The sequence below is a fragment of the Quercus suber genome, unplaced genomic scaffold (assembly GCF_002906115.3).
Source record: "Quercus suber isolate HL8 unplaced genomic scaffold, Cork oak 2.0 scaffold_217, whole genome shotgun sequence".
NCBI classification, from domain to species: domain Eukaryota; kingdom Viridiplantae; phylum Streptophyta; class Magnoliopsida; order Fagales; family Fagaceae; genus Quercus; species Quercus suber.
This window is the reverse complement of record NW_027069675.1, coordinates 1,089,865-1,109,306: the sequence shown is the minus strand read 5'-3', so window position 1 is coordinate 1,109,306 and position 19,442 is coordinate 1,089,865. Positions and strand designations below refer to the sequence as shown.

General features: G+C 32.6%; 1 protein-coding gene and 1 long non-coding RNA gene across 2 annotated transcripts; both read right to left on the bottom strand.

Moving 5' to 3' along the window:
* Positions 1-1,259: 1,259 nt before the first annotated feature.
* On the bottom strand, positions 1,260-2,424 carry LOC136070190 (uncharacterized). Its single transcript, XR_010631477.1, has 3 exons — positions 2,101-2,424; positions 1,419-1,516; positions 1,260-1,312 (listed from the first exon to the last, which is right to left on the bottom strand). It is a non-coding gene; the product is annotated as an uncharacterized LOC136070190 (long non-coding RNA).
* Positions 2,425-4,508: 2,084 nt separating this feature from the next.
* LOC136070199 (two-component response regulator 24-like) lies at positions 4,509-5,261 on the bottom strand. Its single transcript, XM_065779793.1, has 2 exons — positions 4,974-5,261; positions 4,509-4,685 (listed from the first exon to the last, which is right to left on the bottom strand). Exons 1-2 carry the CDS (start codon positions 5,259-5,261, stop codon positions 4,509-4,511), a joined length of 465 nt encoding a protein of 154 aa, XP_065635865.1.
* Between the last annotated feature and the right edge of the window lie 14,181 nt (positions 5,262-19,442).

Below are 19,442 nucleotides of genomic sequence, written 5' to 3'. Positions count from 1 at the left end.
AGCATATAAAGTTACATATAGAAGTATTCAAGACATACATTTGGCTTACACTTCTCTTTTAAATTTTTAAGGATACCTTATGACAATTACACTTATACATAGGAAAATAACGAAATTATCTAAATCTTATACCCAAGAGATGCATAGACATATGCCATGTGAAAAATAAAATGAATAGTATCAAATTATGAATTTCAATGATCTAATTCATAAGACTTCATGATAAAACTGAAGAACACTTATTTATTTATTTTATTTGGGAAATACCTATTCCTAACACCAGGAAATGCATAGACAGATTGCCATGTGAACATAAAATGATTTGTATCAAACTGTTAATTTTAATGATCTACTTCATAAGACTTATGCCAGCAGAAATCCACTTTCCAGGTAACAATTTTCATCAATAAAAGTTATGAAACAGAGATACACAAATTAATTAAGCAACTTAGTCACCCATAGTTTGTGCCAATTCATCTATTCTATTATCCCAACCCATGTACACCAGTTGATCTATAGGTGCTTATATAGAGAGAATAATAAATTTCAAGCACCTAAAAAATTTGAGAATAATGTAATATACAAATTAGAAACCTATTCTGACAAACAACCAAGACAATTAAAAATTAACAATACACACACACACACACAAAAAGCTTCATGTGAGGTTTATGCTTAATTGAATCTCACTTATCAAAAAATTAATAATTTTTTTTAATCTCGCCATTTTCCAAATGGCATCATCAATTGGAATCAACTAGAGCTTCAGTTTCATAGGAGTATATTGTTCTCAACAAAAAGATTTTGCCAAAAAAAAAAAAAAAAAGGAATCCAAATTATGTTGGGGTTTATGTGATTTGTGACTTCTTGACCAAAAAAATATGGGTCATACTATAGTATTTCCAACTACCATAGTGACTTTATCTGTGGAAGGTACTTATCATTGCACCAAGCCCGACTTCTAAATCCTACCCTTATGTTCAATTATAAAATACATCTAGTACTAATTGCCTTTTATGTTTTGAATTATATGCAAAACTAAATCAATTAGGCTCCAGAAATAAATAAATAAAAAGTTAAAAATTTTATAAAACAAACATGAATTCCAATATCAAACTCGAAATAAATTATATAACATGCAACAAAGAAACCTATAAGAAGAAAAAGAAAAAAGAAACTATTGTAGCTAAATATATAAGTAAAACACTAATTAAAAGACATTGACACGCGAAAATTAATATCTAAAACTAAAGAAGCATACCTTGCTCAGAAACTTTTTTATTTCGATAAGATCAAACCTAGCTTAGAAAACCTTGAATTAAAAGAACAAAATTTTAATAGATTAGTAAACCAAAGGGCCAAATAAAGAAAACAGGCAAGAGGGAAAATCCTAAAATTAAAGTAAAAACATCACTAACCATTTTAAGAACTCCAAGTGACAAAGAATGACAACTTCCCAAATCAACAACATCTTTGCCAAAGAATGCATACTGTGACACATCAAAAAATGTACATTCTGCATCACAAAAGAACTCAAGTAAAAAAACCTGTCAATTCTCCAAACCTACAATGTAAAACAATAACCTCCAAATATAAAAAAAGACATTTAATGAAATTAATTTTTCCCAATGAGAAAAATACACACACAGCCTTGCATGCTTATATGCATATAGGGCAGGACAATAGCTATCATAACCTCACTCTCAAGCCATATCCGTATCAATTTTCTTGGGCTTCTCTCTCTTTCTCTATTTCTCAATTAATCAATTATATCTCTGTCAAAGACCAAAACTCTCAGACCCATAATAAAGATTCAATTTTGAATGTGTGTTTGTCTTCCTTGTAATCTCAGAAACTGAGTTGTGTGTTCAAAACCGAGAAGCAAACCATTACTACCAATCCATATAACAAAATGTAATAAGGGAAACAAAAAACATCAAGCAAAAGAATGGAGCATAAAAAGAACTGAGATTTAAAGATGTGTGTTCAAAACCGAGAAGCAAACCATTACTACCAATCCATATAACAAAATGTAATAAGGGAAACAAAAAACATCAAGCAAAAGAATGGAGCATAAAAAGAACTGAGATTTAAAGATACCTCAACCGAAGCAGCCACATTCTGTCAGTATTTATACACTGTGAGGAGAGGAAGACAGGAAGGAAGGAACTCAAATAGGCGGCCGTTACTACGAAACCGTAGAGCAGGAAGGTGGGGAGATTTCAACGGTTTCAAATGGTATCAGATTTTTCTGGCCTTCACGGTTTCAGACTCTTTGTTTTGAGCAGCTAGCCAGTATGACGTATTTTTCAATCTCTTTGTTTTCTCACGCGAAACCCCTCAGGTTCCACGTTATATTTTTCAAACTTTCTGTTTCAAAACGCAAAACTCTTTAGGGTTCCACCTTCCACGGTTTCTAACTTTTTGTTTTTCCTTTAAGCTGAAAAGACCTTGGGTTGGGCTTGACAATGGAAGTAAATAGATAAAAAGTGGGCTGAGATTTATTATAGGGCTAATATTTATTATGCAGAGTTACTATTATTCTGAAATTTGTAAAAACTATTTTTAAATTGTAATACAAATTAAAAGAAAAAAAGAAAAAGAAAAAGATTGGAATGGCATGGCAGCTGACGTGGCGCAACGTGAGTGCAGCAACATTAAACGCTACGCTTCAGCTTTTAGTAATATATAGATATAGATTGGAAAATTGTTTGCAATTTCTATCATGCTTGATTCGGCTAGTTTGGAAATGGCTGGCTTACTAATAAAATGTTTCGATATTTATTGAGTGGACAAGCTCACCTCATTTATTCTCTTTTCTGTTTCAAATTGAGAGGAACATTAAGTTTTGGGCCTTTCACTAAAGTAGGCACATGAGATGAGTTTAAGATTAATTTCACAATAAGATCAGACTTATAGCAATTAGTATTTATTTTATTTAGCATTTTATGCAACTCCATTCTTCCCTTTTATTTGAGGTCGCATTTTAGCAAGGTCTTGCACACTTATAAGGTGAAACCTTTATAGTTGTGAGGCAGTTATGGCCCTTGTCATAAGCCCAGTTCATTTGTTGGGTTGGGGTGTGATAGTTTCGTTTTTTGCATTTTCTCAAAGTTTTTTTTTTTTTTTCCTTTCATTGAACTCATCAATTAATCATTTATTTTTTGTTCTCAAAGCTCTTTAAATAAATAAATAAATAATTGGGGCTAGAAATTAAGTTTCAAATTGAAGTCGACAAAATAATTTTGTTTATGTAAAATAATTCGGTATAGCCATTATTTTAGAGTAAAGGGAATTATTGCAAAATTTAGTATAAAATCCATCATAGATGATTTTTGGGAGTTTAAAAAAAAAAATTACATCTTGATAAATAATTAATTTGAAATGTATAAAGAAACCCTTATGGAATCTTTTCTCTTATTTATAATTTGATAACACTAAATAAATGCTAGTATTATTTTTCTTGTATTTATTTACAACTGAAAGTATATATTCCAAGGGAGTCAATACCGTACCGGAGGCTATACCGGTTTGGCAAACGGTACGATATATTTCGGATACCAGCCAATACTGGTATACCATTTCGGGTTTACCGCTATTTTTTATATTTATAAATAAATAAATATATATGTATATGTATGTATGTGTGTGTGTGTGTGTGTGTTTATATGTATATTATAATAAATATAAAAGTTTATCATAAAACATTTCCTCAGTTTAGAACTAATTATTCATGGTTTTAGACTTTAGTATCAATTAAAAGAAAAAGAAAAAACACAATATAAAAAATATAAAGGTTAAAAGTTACCATTGCATACTAAGAAAACAAATAATACTAATAAGTTAATGCAAATAAGTTACCATCTATCCTAACAAAAATTCAAAAATTACAAAACTTAAAAAAAAATAATAAATAAATAAACTTTTTTTTGTACCGGCCGGTACGCCTGATATCGGCCGGTATTGCCCGAAATTGGCCGGTATGGCCGGTATTTTTTTCGGTACGAAACAGAGGGGTATTCTGTACCGGATTACTGGCCGGTACGGTATATTCCGGCCGTACCGGCCGGTACAATATGGAATTCACTTCCTTGATATATTCCCCATTCGTAAGTGGTTAAAGCTTTTTTATTAACATTGGTCCCCGAAAGATGAAATCATGGTTCCTTCCTTCAATTGATCAACTAATAGCGATCACATAGGTAGTTTGACGTCGAATGCAATAGAGAATTGGCATTTTTGTATGTAGTAACAATAATAATGACAAGGAAAATAAAACAAAACAGAGCATAAACATATGATACATGAATTTGCAAGAAACTTAGAGGACGCAGTTTTATTTAAATTTTAAAGGATAAGGATGAGGACAAATGTCTACTTCAAGTGCCTATGACAAATGAGTACATCAGTCCCAATGAAGAACATAACATAGAAAAAGATAATGGTACGATATTATATGATAGGTATTAGCATTGCAATAAGTCCTCTAGCTATTTTGATGTGCGCTTTCACATATAGTTGTCGAGCTCCCATATGATTGGGATCACAATTTCTGGTGACAATGGCTTTTCAATGAACCCATCCGCTCCAGCAGCAAGAAATTCTTGTTGGTGCCTTTCATCAAAAAATGCAGTGATCCCCAAAATTTTGCTTTGGGCACCCATGGCACGAATCTGCCTAGCAGTCTTAACATAAGATGGAACAGGATATTATTATCTTTGGTTAAAGTACAATAAATGGAAAGTTAAATTGTACATGAAGACTGAAGTAGCATAAGTATCACACTATATTTTATTTTTTAGAATAACAAGGGAGGGAGCATTTGAACCAGGACTCCTCCATTGGAAATACTAGAGGTACCAATTGAGTTACAAAACTTTTGATGTATCAAACGATACAATCATGAATAACTAGATAATTAATTGAGCTTGGCCATTAGCTAATAAGATGAAATAGAAGCATGTAATATGTACCTCAGGGCCATTCAGGACAGGCAGAAGCATCTCAATGATAATGAGATTGAAAGTTGCTCCAGAGGCAATGAGCTGCACTGCAGCCTCCCCAGTCTCTACGGCTTCTGTTTCCACACCATAGGAACGTAGGAGTGCTGTCTGTATGGCTCGACATACACCTCCATTATCCACCACAAGAGCTGTCAACTTGTTTTTGCAGGAAAAGCGCTGCCCTTCACTCTTATCATTCCCTTCAGCTGAGCCTCCACTCATGCCCATGGGGGAAACATGATCAACTTCTGCTCCCATTTCTTCTTAAATCAACTAATTACTTCTGCACAATAAAGTGGGAATGAAAATGAACTAATTTAGACACAATTACATCAAGCAATAGCTCATATAATTAAGTGAAATCAAATTGATATTACCCAAGAAATGAAACATACATCTCTGTTCCTACAAATTTTTTTCTACCTCAACAAACTCAATTTACAATTTTTTTTTTTTTTTTTTTTTTGGTAGGAACTCAAGCTTCAATTTAGAGATAAATACTAGCAAAAGGCTTCATGGGCCGGCACAATTATAATTTAGAGCTATAAAACTAGTAAGAATTCAATTGTAGCTACTCTGTTTAGTAAAGTAGGGCCAAAGCTCTTTTCATTCCAACTCTGAATAACAACATCATCTGTCTAGAAATGCAAGAACTTTATGAAATTAAGGAATTCAGGAACAACTATGTACGTGCACTTATATTGCGAGGATACAACTATAATAATTCAAATCAGAAAGGGGAAAATTATATTTTTTAAAAGAAACCAACAGCACTGTTTTAGGACAACTCTAGGTAATATTGTGACTCACCACTAGACTCTTCAAAGCTCAATGCTGATGATAATGCAGGTACCTCTAAATCAGCTTATATAGATGAAGCAGCTAACATTTTTCTGTGTACTATCATATCCAGTGGGCATAAAATGTACAGAAGGTCACAAAAAGAGTGTGCAGAAACCCGAGATTCGCGGTAACGTAACTGTAGTAAAAGATGCTTTGTAATCTGATAGCCAGATTTTTTCTTTATGAAGTTAATATCCAAGATTTTCATACATCTGGGCATTTTTATGACACAAGAACAAAATACTAATGATCGACACGTGCCAAACATGCTAATTTTTTTTTTTTCCCTATTTTTATAAATGTGCATACATAAATTAAAAACTTCACCCCATTCAAAATTTCGCATTTTTCAAAATTAACAATGAAATTTCTCATTTACTAGGATCTCATTTTATATATATTTTAAGGACCAACCGAAAATTAAGTTTTCCTGTAGATATAAGCCAATTTATTTATACAATGGCATACATATAATTCAATGTCAATGGACAAATGAACTTAGAACTTTGCAAGCTACCTTACATTTAATGGTGACATAAAGCATGAGACTGGCTTTTTGCTTGAGGTCAAAATAAATTTCAGTGAAAATTTTCTTCTCACCAACTTAGCTTTGAACTATCCATATGTTGAGTGACATAATATTAACCAGTTTTAGTTTATTTTTAGAAACAAGTTGCATAACTTCACACTTTAGTGTTTCCTATATTTCATATAGTCTTTAGTAGTAATTTTGTTGTCTTGTTGAACAATGCTCACAACACAGGAACATATCTATGATAATTGACTAAAAGGATCCAGACTGCTTTCATATATGGTAAAGCTTAATACAACTGATTTTGGCACCATTAATATTTCATTTGCAGAAACTTTTGTAAAATATAAGATAATTGCACGCTTGCTTTGACTGCTTTAATTCTTCAAACTAATTTGTTATAGTATTAAAACAACCTTCTAAATAAAATGCTTCTAAATGAGTTCAAATATATTATTAATTGTAATAAGAGTGTTTTCTCCACCTTGATTTGAATACGCATACAGTACTTAGCAAAAAAAAAAAATAATAATAATAATAAGGGAATACGCATACAGTAAATTTATATATGATTCTCCAAGTAATAAATTAAGGGATCATGGAAACAAGACAAAGTGATGATTCTATTATCAAGAGAGGAAAACATTTCTTCTTTTGATAATGGTGATGAACTTTTAAAGTTAATTTCACGAAAAGTAAAAACCCTTCATCCACCACCACCGCCGCTTCTAGGCGAGTTGGTACCCGGTTATGTAAGTGACCTGTTGCTCGGGTGTTCAAGCCCCCGCATTTACCTAGCAAAAAAAAAAACCCTTCATCCACCATGCAACAACAGTCTCACAAAAGAGAAAAAAGTGTTAGGACATATGTGATTCATGTTAGGAACATATGTCAATATTTATGTAGTTGGCTAATCCTTTGACAAAACGCACTTTACTTGTAATGGGATAGATCTATGATGTGTTTAATACTTCAAGAAACATGTTGTTCAAGTCTAGTATTAAAGCCATAAAAATTGGACCAAAAAACAAGTGAAGAAGGACTATTCATTAAAGCTGCACAAATAGCTTGACAGCTGCTCGACAGATAGCTATCTATCAAGATTTAATGAATGAAACTCAACAGATTCTCGATCGATCGAGGTATCTATCGAGGTTATGGGAATTCAAATTTCCAAATCTAATTTTTGGCCCAAGCTTATGTATTTATGTAGGATTTCTTTTATCACAACCCTAGACCTATATAAGGCTTATTTTAGAGGCCGTCACATAAGAAAATATAAGAAGAACATATACAAAAGGTGACCGACGCCTTATTCTCTCTAAAAGAATCTACTATGTCTTTGCGCCTTAGGGTTTTGTAACCAAGTGCTTTTTGATCTTCATTGTTGATGAAGTGAAGAACTTTGCAGCCAACAATCTTCTTCTAGTTGGTGATTAAGTCACGTACTAAGATCCGCGCAATTGGTTAATCACGTACTGGAATTCGTGCATCAAAGGGTGGCGTTCATATATTGAAGAGTTTAAAGGTTCTAAAGCGGTAGAATGTTTCCACTGTGAGTTCATCTACGGGGATTATAGAGTCTAGCGACAAAGGCTTTGCACTAAATCTGAAACTTCTCTTTACTATAGTGCATTGCTTTTCGGGAAGGTTTCCTCTCAAGTTTTTTACTGTGAAACTAGTTTGTTTCATTGGTTTTCCTAAGTCATCATATCTTGTCTTATTTATTTTTTCCGCTACATGATTTTGACATAATATTGATGTTTGTTTATTTTAACAAGTTTTATTAATAATAAATCTAATTAACAACTTGGACTTAAAACTTGTTAATTTTATCAACCGGAGTCTAAATTTTCCAACAAAAAGAAGGTTCAATCATTAGGCTAATACGATATTTTCCTACAACCTCCTAGAAGTGAACAGTCAATGGGAATATTTCAAGAATAATGGCTATATATTGCTCCTTCAAGAGAAACATGTAGAGATAGTCTTTCAAACTAGGTGAAGTCATTTTTCCATTGCAATGACGACAATGAAGGATTTCCGTAAATTCCTGGCACTCATGCAAGCTAGCTAAGTGCAAAATTCTCTCTGACAATCAAAACAACGATGCATAGGCTGCATCAATGCAGTACCTCGTGTTGCATTCCTACAAATGGGATTAGGATCATCTTAAAAACGTTCTATCTGTTCTCAGTTCTTTTGTTACGTACCTTTATTTTTATTATTTCATAGTTGTGTTCTTATAGTGTGTTTGGGATTTGTTTATTTGCTTCAGCTTATTTGGGTTTTTAGTTTCTTTTTAATATTATTCATAAGTCTTATTGCACTTTTTAATATTATTTATGGTCTTATTGTACTATTCAGCTAACTTTTAATTTTTTTTCTACACTCTTTCAGTTTCAGGAGCTTAATAAGTTGTTCTCAAACAGACCCTAATATCAAAATTCTCTAGATTTCCTATGTACTTGACCATGTAGAGTTCTTTAAATTCTCACATTCTTTTTGTAATTGGGTAATTATAGGTTTATTTTGTACTGGTAATGTAAATCTTGTAGCCTAGTACAATGTAAACTATGAATTTTCCTTTATAATAAAAGGCAACTAGATTAAGCCACATCATCAATCCACTATCTTTTTTTTGGTAACCATCAATCCACTATCGTAACCATAAAATAAAGCTTTTCAAAGAAAAAATTTTAGTTTACAGGAAACTCTTAATTGATCCCGGTAAAAGTGTCCAGAAGGCTGCTCTCCTATCTCTCATATTTTGGCCAATTTCCTGCGTTTTTCAGTTTCTAAGAGTAATTTCCACCGAAAATAAATCTAACAGCCAATACTGAAAACCCAGCTCTCAATATTCCTTTTCTTATCAATCTGTCACTTTCTTATTTTTATTTCTCTGTTTGTCCAACTTTGCCATTGATTCAGTCCTCCCTCCCTTGATCTCGACCCTTGCCTTTTCCTCCAAAGAGTGCCAAACGTGAGACAGTGGTTTGGATTATTGTGGGTTTTGGTTGGATTGAATGTCTTGGGTCAATAGAAGTGTGAGTGTGTGAAAATGGTGTATAACGCCAAAGGTTGGCTGTCTGAGGGGTGAGATGACCAGTCTTTTGAATGTAGAACTGCAAATTTTAGTACATTGAGTTTACAAACTCATATGTTATCAATTATAAAGAGTCAATTCAAATATTCAGTTTCGAAGTGATTGAATTGCACCTATTACATTCATTACTATATCAGTTTGTAAACTTCCTGTGATAAAACTTGCAGTATTTTTATTTTAATAGAGTTAGAGTTTGTTTTCACCCCTATTTATTGAGATGAATGTTAATGAGTTTTTTTTCTTTTTCTTTTTTTTTTAATTTGAGATAGAATTCTACACTACCATAATTTATGTGTATGTGCGTGAAGCTCCCTCTTAGAGACTTGAGCCCAGTCCTTACCCGCCACACCCCACATACACTTATACTTACAGAATGATCATCACATGCCAAGTGTGCAAGGTAGTAATTAACGTGAATGAGTCTAATAAGATGATTTGGAAAACCTTATTCTAAGGTTAGGTAAGTGATTTGATAATGTGGAAATATCTCGCATGCATGACTTTTGAATCCAAAGAAATGTGTTATTTATTACTTCATTGAAATCCATTGTTTTTATTGATCTGATGCAAAGCCTATAAATTTTATTGAGCGGACAATTTCACCTCACTTATTCTCTTTTCTGTTTCAAATTGAGAGGAATATGAAGTTTTGGGGTTTTCACTAAAGTAGGGGCATATGAGAGAGTTTAAGAATAATTTCACAATAAGATCAGACTTATAGTATTTAGTATTTTATGCAACTCCATTCTTCCTTAATTTTTATTTGAGGTCACACTTTAGCAAGGTCTTGCATACTTACAAGGTGAAACCTTTATAATTGTGCAGCAGCATTGGCCCTTGTCATAAGCCTAGTTCATTTGTTGGGTTGAGGCTGTGATAGTTTGGTTTTTTCATTTTCTCAAATTTATATTTTTTTTTCTTTCACTGAACTCAACAATTTATCATTTCTTTTTTTTTTTTCAAAACTGTTTAAATAAATAATAATAATAAAATAAAATTTGGGGCTACAAACCAGGTTTCAAATTGAAGATGACAAAATAATTTTTTTTTATGTAAAATAATTCAGTAAAGCCATTATTTTAGAGTAAAGGGAATTATTGCAAAATTTAGTACAAAATCCATCATAGATGATTTTTGGTTTTTTTATTAAAAAAAAAATTCGAATTACATCTTGATAAATATTAAGTTGAAATGTATAAAGAAACTCTCATTGAATCTTATCTTTTATTTATATTTGGATAACACTAAATAACTGCTAGTTTTATTTTTCTTGTATCTATTTACAACTGAATATATATATTCTCCATTCTTTAGCTGTTATAGCCTTTTTGTTCACACTTTGATCCCCTAAAGATGAAATCATGGTTCCGTCCCTTGATTTATCAACTAACAGCGGTCGCATGTAGCCTGACATCAAATGCAATAGAGAATTGTCATTTTTGTATGTAGTAATGATAATAATGAGAAGGAAAAGAGCATAAAATAGAGGATAAACATGTGATACAAAAATTTGCAAGAAACATAGAGGACGTGATTTTATTTAAACTAGTCGCATACCTGCGCGTTGTGCGGGATAAATTTTTTAGGATTATCTCATTAAATATTTTAATACTATAATTTTAGTTATTAACCATTGGTTTTTCATTAGTTTTTAAGTTAATAAAAACATTAATATGCCTTTTTTTTTACCTTTACATATATATATATATATATATAAGGTTAATGAAATGTCAAAAAAGGGATTTAAAAATTTTCTAACTTTATTTCTTATGCAATTTCTACTATTACCAAAAAAACATCTCTTTTTTAGTTATGATTAGAAATATGGTTTCCATAGTTAGAGTTTGATTAGGTTTAAGTTTAATTTAGTACTATGATTGTATTTAATTGTTGATTATTGATTTAATTTTTTAAGTGGATTTAACGGTTTATTTTACTACAATATAAAGTTTTTAATGTTCTCCATATGGTCATTTTTGTTTTATTTTATACTTCTCCTTACAACCTTTTTGTTTTCCAATTAGTGGTTACTAATTGACATTTGATTTTTTTTTTTTTTTTTATCTACTCTTTATTACTTTGTATTTTTTTTTTTTTTCCATCTCTCTCTCTCCCCCCATTGGCAACCTATCGTTTTCCAAAATTTGATGATGATTCTATGACATTTAATTTGCATTATTCATTTTTTATTTTAATTTAGTGTTTCTAAATTGACATTTGTTTTGTATTCCATTTTTCCTTTGATGCATTGGTTGCGAGAATGGGTGTTTCCCTAGCATTACTCCACTTTATGAGAACAATTCTATTTATTGAATTTAAGAAAAATATTATACGTTTAATATAAAAAAGTAAAGGAAATGTAAATAATTTAATGATATATATGGGGGATGTGGCTGAATTCAAATGTTGAATAAAATAATATGAGATGAAAAAAAAAATTAAAAATATATAACAATAAACACTAACTTATCCAAATCATTCTATGTAATATAATAATATTATATTCTTATATATTATCTTTAATTCTTTATAATGCAATAGGATAACATTTAACCAAAAAAAAGAAACTTAAAACACAAAACTAAATCACATCAATCGAAAATAGAGTTCTAAATAACACAAAACTTGATCAAGCTAAAGTAGAGATGCAAGAAAAATAAAAAAGATCCACCAAAAAACTGAGGGAGAAAGAGAGGGAAATAACCCTTTTTTTGTGAGGGTAAATTATGCAAAGAATGGAAGAGTGAATGGCAAATTTATACTAAGAGGAAGATAATAAAAAGAAACAAAATAAAGAAAGATAAAAGGAAAGAGAAATAATGATATTAAGGTAGAAGGTTTGGGGAGATGAAAAGGTAAAGGGAAGGAGAAAGGTTAGAGAAAGTGTAAATGTTAAAAAAAATTAGTATAATTTGATGAGAACAATTTTTTTTTTAATTTAAGTAAAATATTACATTTTTTATTTTTTTTAAATAAAAAGGGAGAGAATATAAATAATTTAATGATAAGGAGGATGTGGTTGAATTTCAATATTGAATAAAATAAGATGAGAAGAAAAAATAAATTAATTAAAAGATATAACAATAAACACTAAATTATCCAAATCATGCTACGTAATAGAATAATATTATATTCTTGTCTACTATCTTTAATTCTTTATAATGTAATCAGATAATATTTAACAATAAAAGAGAACAAAAAATAATAATAATAACTTAAAACATAAAACTAAATTGTATCAACCTAAATTAAAGATCCAAAAAACACAAAAAATATAAACCTAAAGCAGAGACACAAGAAAAATAAAAATCCATCAAAATATTGAGAGAGAGAGAGAGAGAGAGAGAGAGAGAGAGATAACATTTTTGTGAGGAAAAACTATACAAAGAATGAAAGAGAGTGACAGACCAGCAAGAATGTATTAACCCCTTATGATGAATTAACTAATTAATTAGCCAAGTTAATTAATTAATTCAATTAACATGCAATAGGCGTGGTAGTACAAACAAATCACCAACTAAGTTAAAATGCAACGGAAAATAAATTGACACGGTGATTTGTTTACGAATGAAGAAAACCTACATAGCAAAAACCCCACTGGGTGATTTTAAGGTCACCACTCCCGAGAATTCACTATTATCACAACAAGCGATTATAAGTAAAAGAATCTCGATACCTTATACTAACTTACAGTTGAACTCTTATCCCAATACCTGATTGGACTTGTTCTGTAGTGACAATCTCTCTTTTCAATGCACGGCTCCCAGTATGTGACTAACCAATTTGATGCACGGATCCTAGTACGCGACTTACTCACCAACTTGAGAAAGATATTGGCTATAAAGTTCTTCAGTTCATTCACACAATGAAGATCACGAAACTCCTTTGTTACAAAACCCTACAGTGTACAAACACAGCAGATTCTTGAAGAGAAGGATAAACTAGGGCATATGTCTCTGATTCACAATATGCTTGTGAAAAACTTTTGCATTGAGGTATATCAGCTGTGACAGCCCTTAAAACAATCCTTTTATATGTTTAGTGTTATGAAAAAAGAAAGTCCAAACATCTATTCACGAATTGGAGTGAAATCTGATCTGAAAAACTAATTTTCATAAATCTCGATAGATACCCTATCTATCGAGCAGCTGTCAAGCATCGGGCTTAAACAGCCTTTTAAACCTCGATGATACTAGCTGTCGAGTTTTAAAATCCAACACTTCTTTACTTGATTCTTGGACAGACTTGCATGGTTTTAACACTTGAACTTGAAACCTTATTCCTTGAAGCATTAAACACATCCTAGATCTACCCAATTACAAGTAAGATGCGTTTTGTGAAAGGACTAAATAAATAAAGGAAAATGAAGGGAAAAATGAATAATGATATTAAAGCAAAGGGTAGTGGGGAGATGAAAAGGTAAGGGAAGAAGAAATGTTGGAGAAAGTGTAAATATTTAAAAATTAAGTGAATGTTAAAAAAAATTATAGTAAAATTGGAAAGAAAAAAGATAATGACGTGGATGCTGATGTGGCTTAACTAAAGCGTAGTAGCGTAGTAACAGTAAATGCTATACTTCAGCTTTTAGATATATATATATATATATATATATATATATATATATATATATAGATTTTAAAAGATAAGGACGTGGACAAATGTCTACTTCAAGTGCTTATGACATATGAGTATGTCAGTCCAAATGACATAAGATAACGGTACAATATGATATGATAGGAATTAGCATTGCTAAGGTTGTCAAAATCGAAATTCTACGTAAAATCGTGAGAGGTAGGTGGAATCGTGGATCATAAGATCCTACATTATTTGAGAAAAAAACAAAAAATACACATTGATAAGTTAAATAATCACATAAATTATACATTCATTGATAAAATTACCATATATCATTACATCCATTTGTAAGCATCATTGAAAGAAGCCAAAAACCTCAAAATGTGACACTCTATTAGGATATTTTTTATTTGGGTCCAACTGACACTCTCTCTACATAAGAATAGAAAAACTTGGTCTATTGAGATTTTATTTTTCATTTGGATCCAACTAAGCCTTCTGTCAAGTTAAAGAAGATTACAAGAAACTAAGGTCGGTTGAGATCATCAGAATCATACGATCCTACCGATCCTGAACGATCACAAAAATCCTTGAAAGATTCGAATCATTTTGAGCAAGTGGAATCGTAAAATCGTAGGATCGTAAGATTCAAATCGAGATTTTGACAACCATGAGCATTGCAATAAGTCCTCTATCTATTTTGATGTGCACTTTCACATCTAGTTGTCGAGCCCCCTTATGATAGTGATCACAATTTCTGGTGACAATGGCTTTTCAATGAACTCGTCTACTCCAGCAGCAAGAAATTCTTGTTGGTCCCTTTCATCAAAAAATGCAATGATCCCCAAAATCTTGCTTTGGGTACCCATGGCACAAATCTGCCTAGCAATCTAACATATAAGATGGAACAAGATATTATTATCTTTTTGGCTAAAGTACAATAAATCGAAAGTTAAATTGTACATGAAGAAGGAAGTAGCATGAGTATAACACTATATTATTTTTTTCTAGAATAACATGGGAGGGAGCATTTGAACCTGGACTACTGCATTAAAAATACCAGGGGATCTAATTGAGTTACAAAACTCTTGACGTATCAAAAGATACTTATTATAACAAGTTGATTATGAATAACTAGATAATTAATTAAGCTTGGCCCTTTAGCTAATAAGATAAAATAGAAATATGTAATATATACCTCAGGGCGATTCAGGACAGGCAGAAGCATCTCAATGATAATGAGATTGAAAGTTGCTCCAAAAGCAATGAGCTCCACTGCAGCCTCCCCAGTCTCCACAGCTTCTGTTTCTACACCATAGGAACATAGGAGTCCCTTCTGTATGATTCGGCATACTCCTCCATTATGATAAGGCCGGCCCAAGAGTTTCAGAGGCCTAAGGCGAAATCTTCAAATGGGAAAAAAGCTGTCAGCTTGTTTTTGCAGGAAAAGTGCTGCCCCTCGCCCTTGTCATTCCCTTCAGCTGAGCCTCCACTCATTCCAGTGAGGGAAATATGATCAACTTCCGCTCCCATTCCTTCTTAAATCCAACTAATAACTTCTGCACAATAAGATGGGAATGAAAATGAACTAATTTAGACATAATTACATCAAACAACAGGTCATATAATTAAGTGATATCAAAACTGAAATTATCCAAAAAATGAAAAATACATCTCTATTCCTACACATTTTTTTCTTCCTCAACAAACTCGAGCTTCATTTTTTTTAATATGAACTCGAGCTTCATTTTTGAGATAAATACTTGCAAAGGCCTCATAGGTAAACACAATTATAGTTTATAGCTATGAAACTAATAAGAATTCAGTTCTAGCTACTCTGCTTAGTCAAGTAGGGCCAAAGCTCTTTTTGACTCTTCTGTCTAGAAAGGGGAAAATTATATTTTTTAAAAGAAACCAACAGCACTGTTTCAGAACAACTCTAGGTAATATTGTGACTTACCACTATACTCTTCAAAGCTCAGTGCTGATGATAATGCAAGGACCTCTAAATCAGCTTATATAGATGAAGCAGCTAACATTTCTCTGTGTACTACCACATCCAGTGGGCATAAAATGTACAGAATTTGACAAAAAGAGAGTGAAGAAACCCGAGATTCGCGGTAACGTAGCTGTAGTAAAAGATGCATTGTAATCTGACAGCCAGACTTTTTCTTTATGAAGTTAATATCCATGATTTTCATACATCTGGGCATTTTTATGACACAAGAACAAAATACTAGTGATCGACACGTGCTAAACACGCTAATTTTTTTTTTTTCTATTTTTATAAATGTGAATAAATAAATTTAGAACTTCACCCAATTCAAAATTTCACATTTTTTAAAATTAAAAATGAAATTTCTCATTTTCTTGGATCTCATTTATATATTTTTAGGGGCCAAGGGGAAAATTAAGTTTTCCTGTAGATATTTGTCCATTTATTTATACAATGGCATACATATAATTCAATGTCGATGGACAAATGAACTTAAAACTTTGCAAGCTGCCTTACATTTAATGGTGACATAAAGCATGAGACTGGCTTTTTGCTTGGGGTCAAAATAAATTTCAGTAAAAAATTTCTTCTCACCAACTTAGCTTTGAACTATCCTTATGTTGAGTGACATAAAATTGACCAGTTTTAGTTCATTTTCAAAAACAAGTTGCATAACTTCACACTTTAGTGTTTTCTATGTTGCAGTCTTCAGTATTAATTTTGTTGTCTTGTTGAACAACACAGGAACATAACTTTGATAATTGACCAAATGGATCCAGACTTCTTTCATATATGGTAATGCTTAAGACAACTGATTTTTGCACCATTAATATTTCATTTGCAGAAACTTTTGTAAAAAATAAGATAATTGCACGCTTGCTTTGACTACTTTAATTCTTTGAACTAATTTGTTATAGTATTGAAATAACCTTCTAAATAAACTGCTTCTAAATGATCTCAAATATATTATTTGTAGTAATAAGAGTGTTTTCTCCACCTTGATTTGAAAACGCACACAGTACTTAGCCAAAAAAAAAAAGGAATATGCATACAGTAAAATTATATATGATTATCCAAGTAATAAATTAAAGGATCAGGGAAACAAGACAAAGTGAAGGTTCTATTATCAAAAGAGGAAAACATTTCTTCTTTTGAAAATGGTGCTGAGCTTCTAAAGTTAATCTCACTAAAAAGTAAAAACCCTTCATCCATCGTGAAACAACAGTCTCACAAAGAGAAAAAAGAAGGTTCAATCGTTAGGTGAATACGATATTTTCCTACAATGTTCAATTATTAGCATTTATACTTATAGAATGACCATCACTTATACTTGTGAAATGATCATCATGCGCAAAGGGTGTGCAGTAGTAATTAACATGAATGAGTCTTGTAAAGTTGTGATTTTCAACTATCGTGTGGCGCCAAATTTGATTGTAATTTTCTCAATCATTTCCTTGTATGTATGTGGGTTTACTTGTAAGGGATGACTCTGAGAGATTGGTGAAGAATCAAGTTTCAAAAGATGAATCAGTGGAATTTGCGACTAGCTTGTGAGTAGCTCACGAGAAGCAACCCGCGAAAATGCCACGTGTGAAGCACATGACTAGAAACTGAAAAGTCATGCCAGGCTGTCAAGTTTGTGAGTGTTTTGCGGAAAGGGCCATCCCGCGAAGTACCACGAAACTCTCTATTTGGCAGAAAGTTTATTTCTTTACCAAATTCTTTACCCACACTATATATACCTGTGGACGACTAAATTTCTCGGTTCGAAATAAGTCAAACAAGTAAAATAGTTGTACAAATGCGAATTTGTATTGAATATATGTGGTACAATTCTCTGTGATTACAAAAGAGCGATCCTTTGATTCGATCTCCTTGAAAGATTTGTTGATTGGAGTTGTGGTAATGTGATTTTGATTTGAACACCAAATATACTTCAATTTGGCTGAAGAATGGATCGAAGACCTTTGAAACAGAATTACAACGAATCTCTGGCTATGAGCTTGTTAGAAATCCTTTGTTCTTCGCGTTCTTCGTGTTCTTCGTGTGTTCTTCATCTTTGAAGATTTGTGGTGGAAGTTCTTCGGGGCTTTAGATGCTTGAATCCGGAGAGCTTCACTGATTTGTGGTTTGTGAGGTTTCTGGAGGCTTTTGAGCTTGATTCCAATGAATTTTGAGATCTAGGAATATGATTTGGATGATTCCTCTTTGAATGTTCTTCGTATTCGAAGGTTTGTGGTGGAAGTTCTTCGGGGCTTTAGAGGCTTGAATCCGTAGAGCTTCACTGATTTGTGATTTGTTGATGTTTTCGGACACTTTAGGCTTGATTCCCGCAAACTTTTGGATCTAGGCGGATGATTTGGATGATTTTCCTTCGAATGTTCTTCGTATTCGAAGTTAAAGTTCTTGAAGTTCTTGGAGGCTTTAGAGCTTGGTTCCGGCAGAGCTTCTGGACTTCTGAGTGCTTCAAATGGCTTGGTGTCCTCTCCAAATCTCTAGATCTCCTTCAAATGCCTTAGGAAGGCTTCTATTTATAGGAGTTTAGGGGTAGGTAAGCGACACATGGCGAAGTCTGATTGGTGACACGTGGCAGAGCTTGATTGGTCCGCTTATGTCATCGCTTGAACGTGCTGGACTGATTGTGTCATCGCTTACACGTGCGAAGCTGATTATGTCATCGCTTACACGTGCGAGACTGCTTATGTCATCGCTTACACGTGCGCTGATGTGTGATTGGTTTTTGCATGACACTTGGCAAATTTCTATTGGTTTCTGAATAGTGATAGCAAAACCTAGCAGCAATATGTGGCGCTTTGTAATTGGCTGTATTTTGTGGACTTGGTAGTGTGATGTGTCAGCTTGTGATAGGTCGGAAATTTTCCCTCTCTACAAATGCCCCCTCGAGACTCGTTCACACACACAGTTTCAGAGTGTGGTGTGAGAATGAGTTTCGAAAACAGACTTTTACTCTTGGCTCTTCAAATGAAGTAATTGAAGGTGGCGGAGCTTTCAGCAGGATGAGATAACTTCCGAGGAGTAGACCCACCCATATGAAAGGTTTTGATGAGGCTGAAGAGAGGTTTGCAAGTATTTGAATGTACTTACATGATCGAGCTTTCTCAGCAGAGGTTAAGTTGAAGTAACTTCAGAAGAGTGTTTTTGGATTGTTCGCGGCGATCACATGGTATAGAAGATGGGGAAGACGCGAGGATGGTGGCTGGGTACAACATGCAGAGTCATGGGGCTAGCCTTGTGTTTTTAAGAACCGCTGGTGAAGTTATATCAGAAGAGTATACTTCGGATTACGGTGAGGCCATGTGGGAAAGTGGTTGAGTGCGCTTGTGTCATCATTTTACTCAGGTTGAGGTAATTTTAGAAGCTTATGGA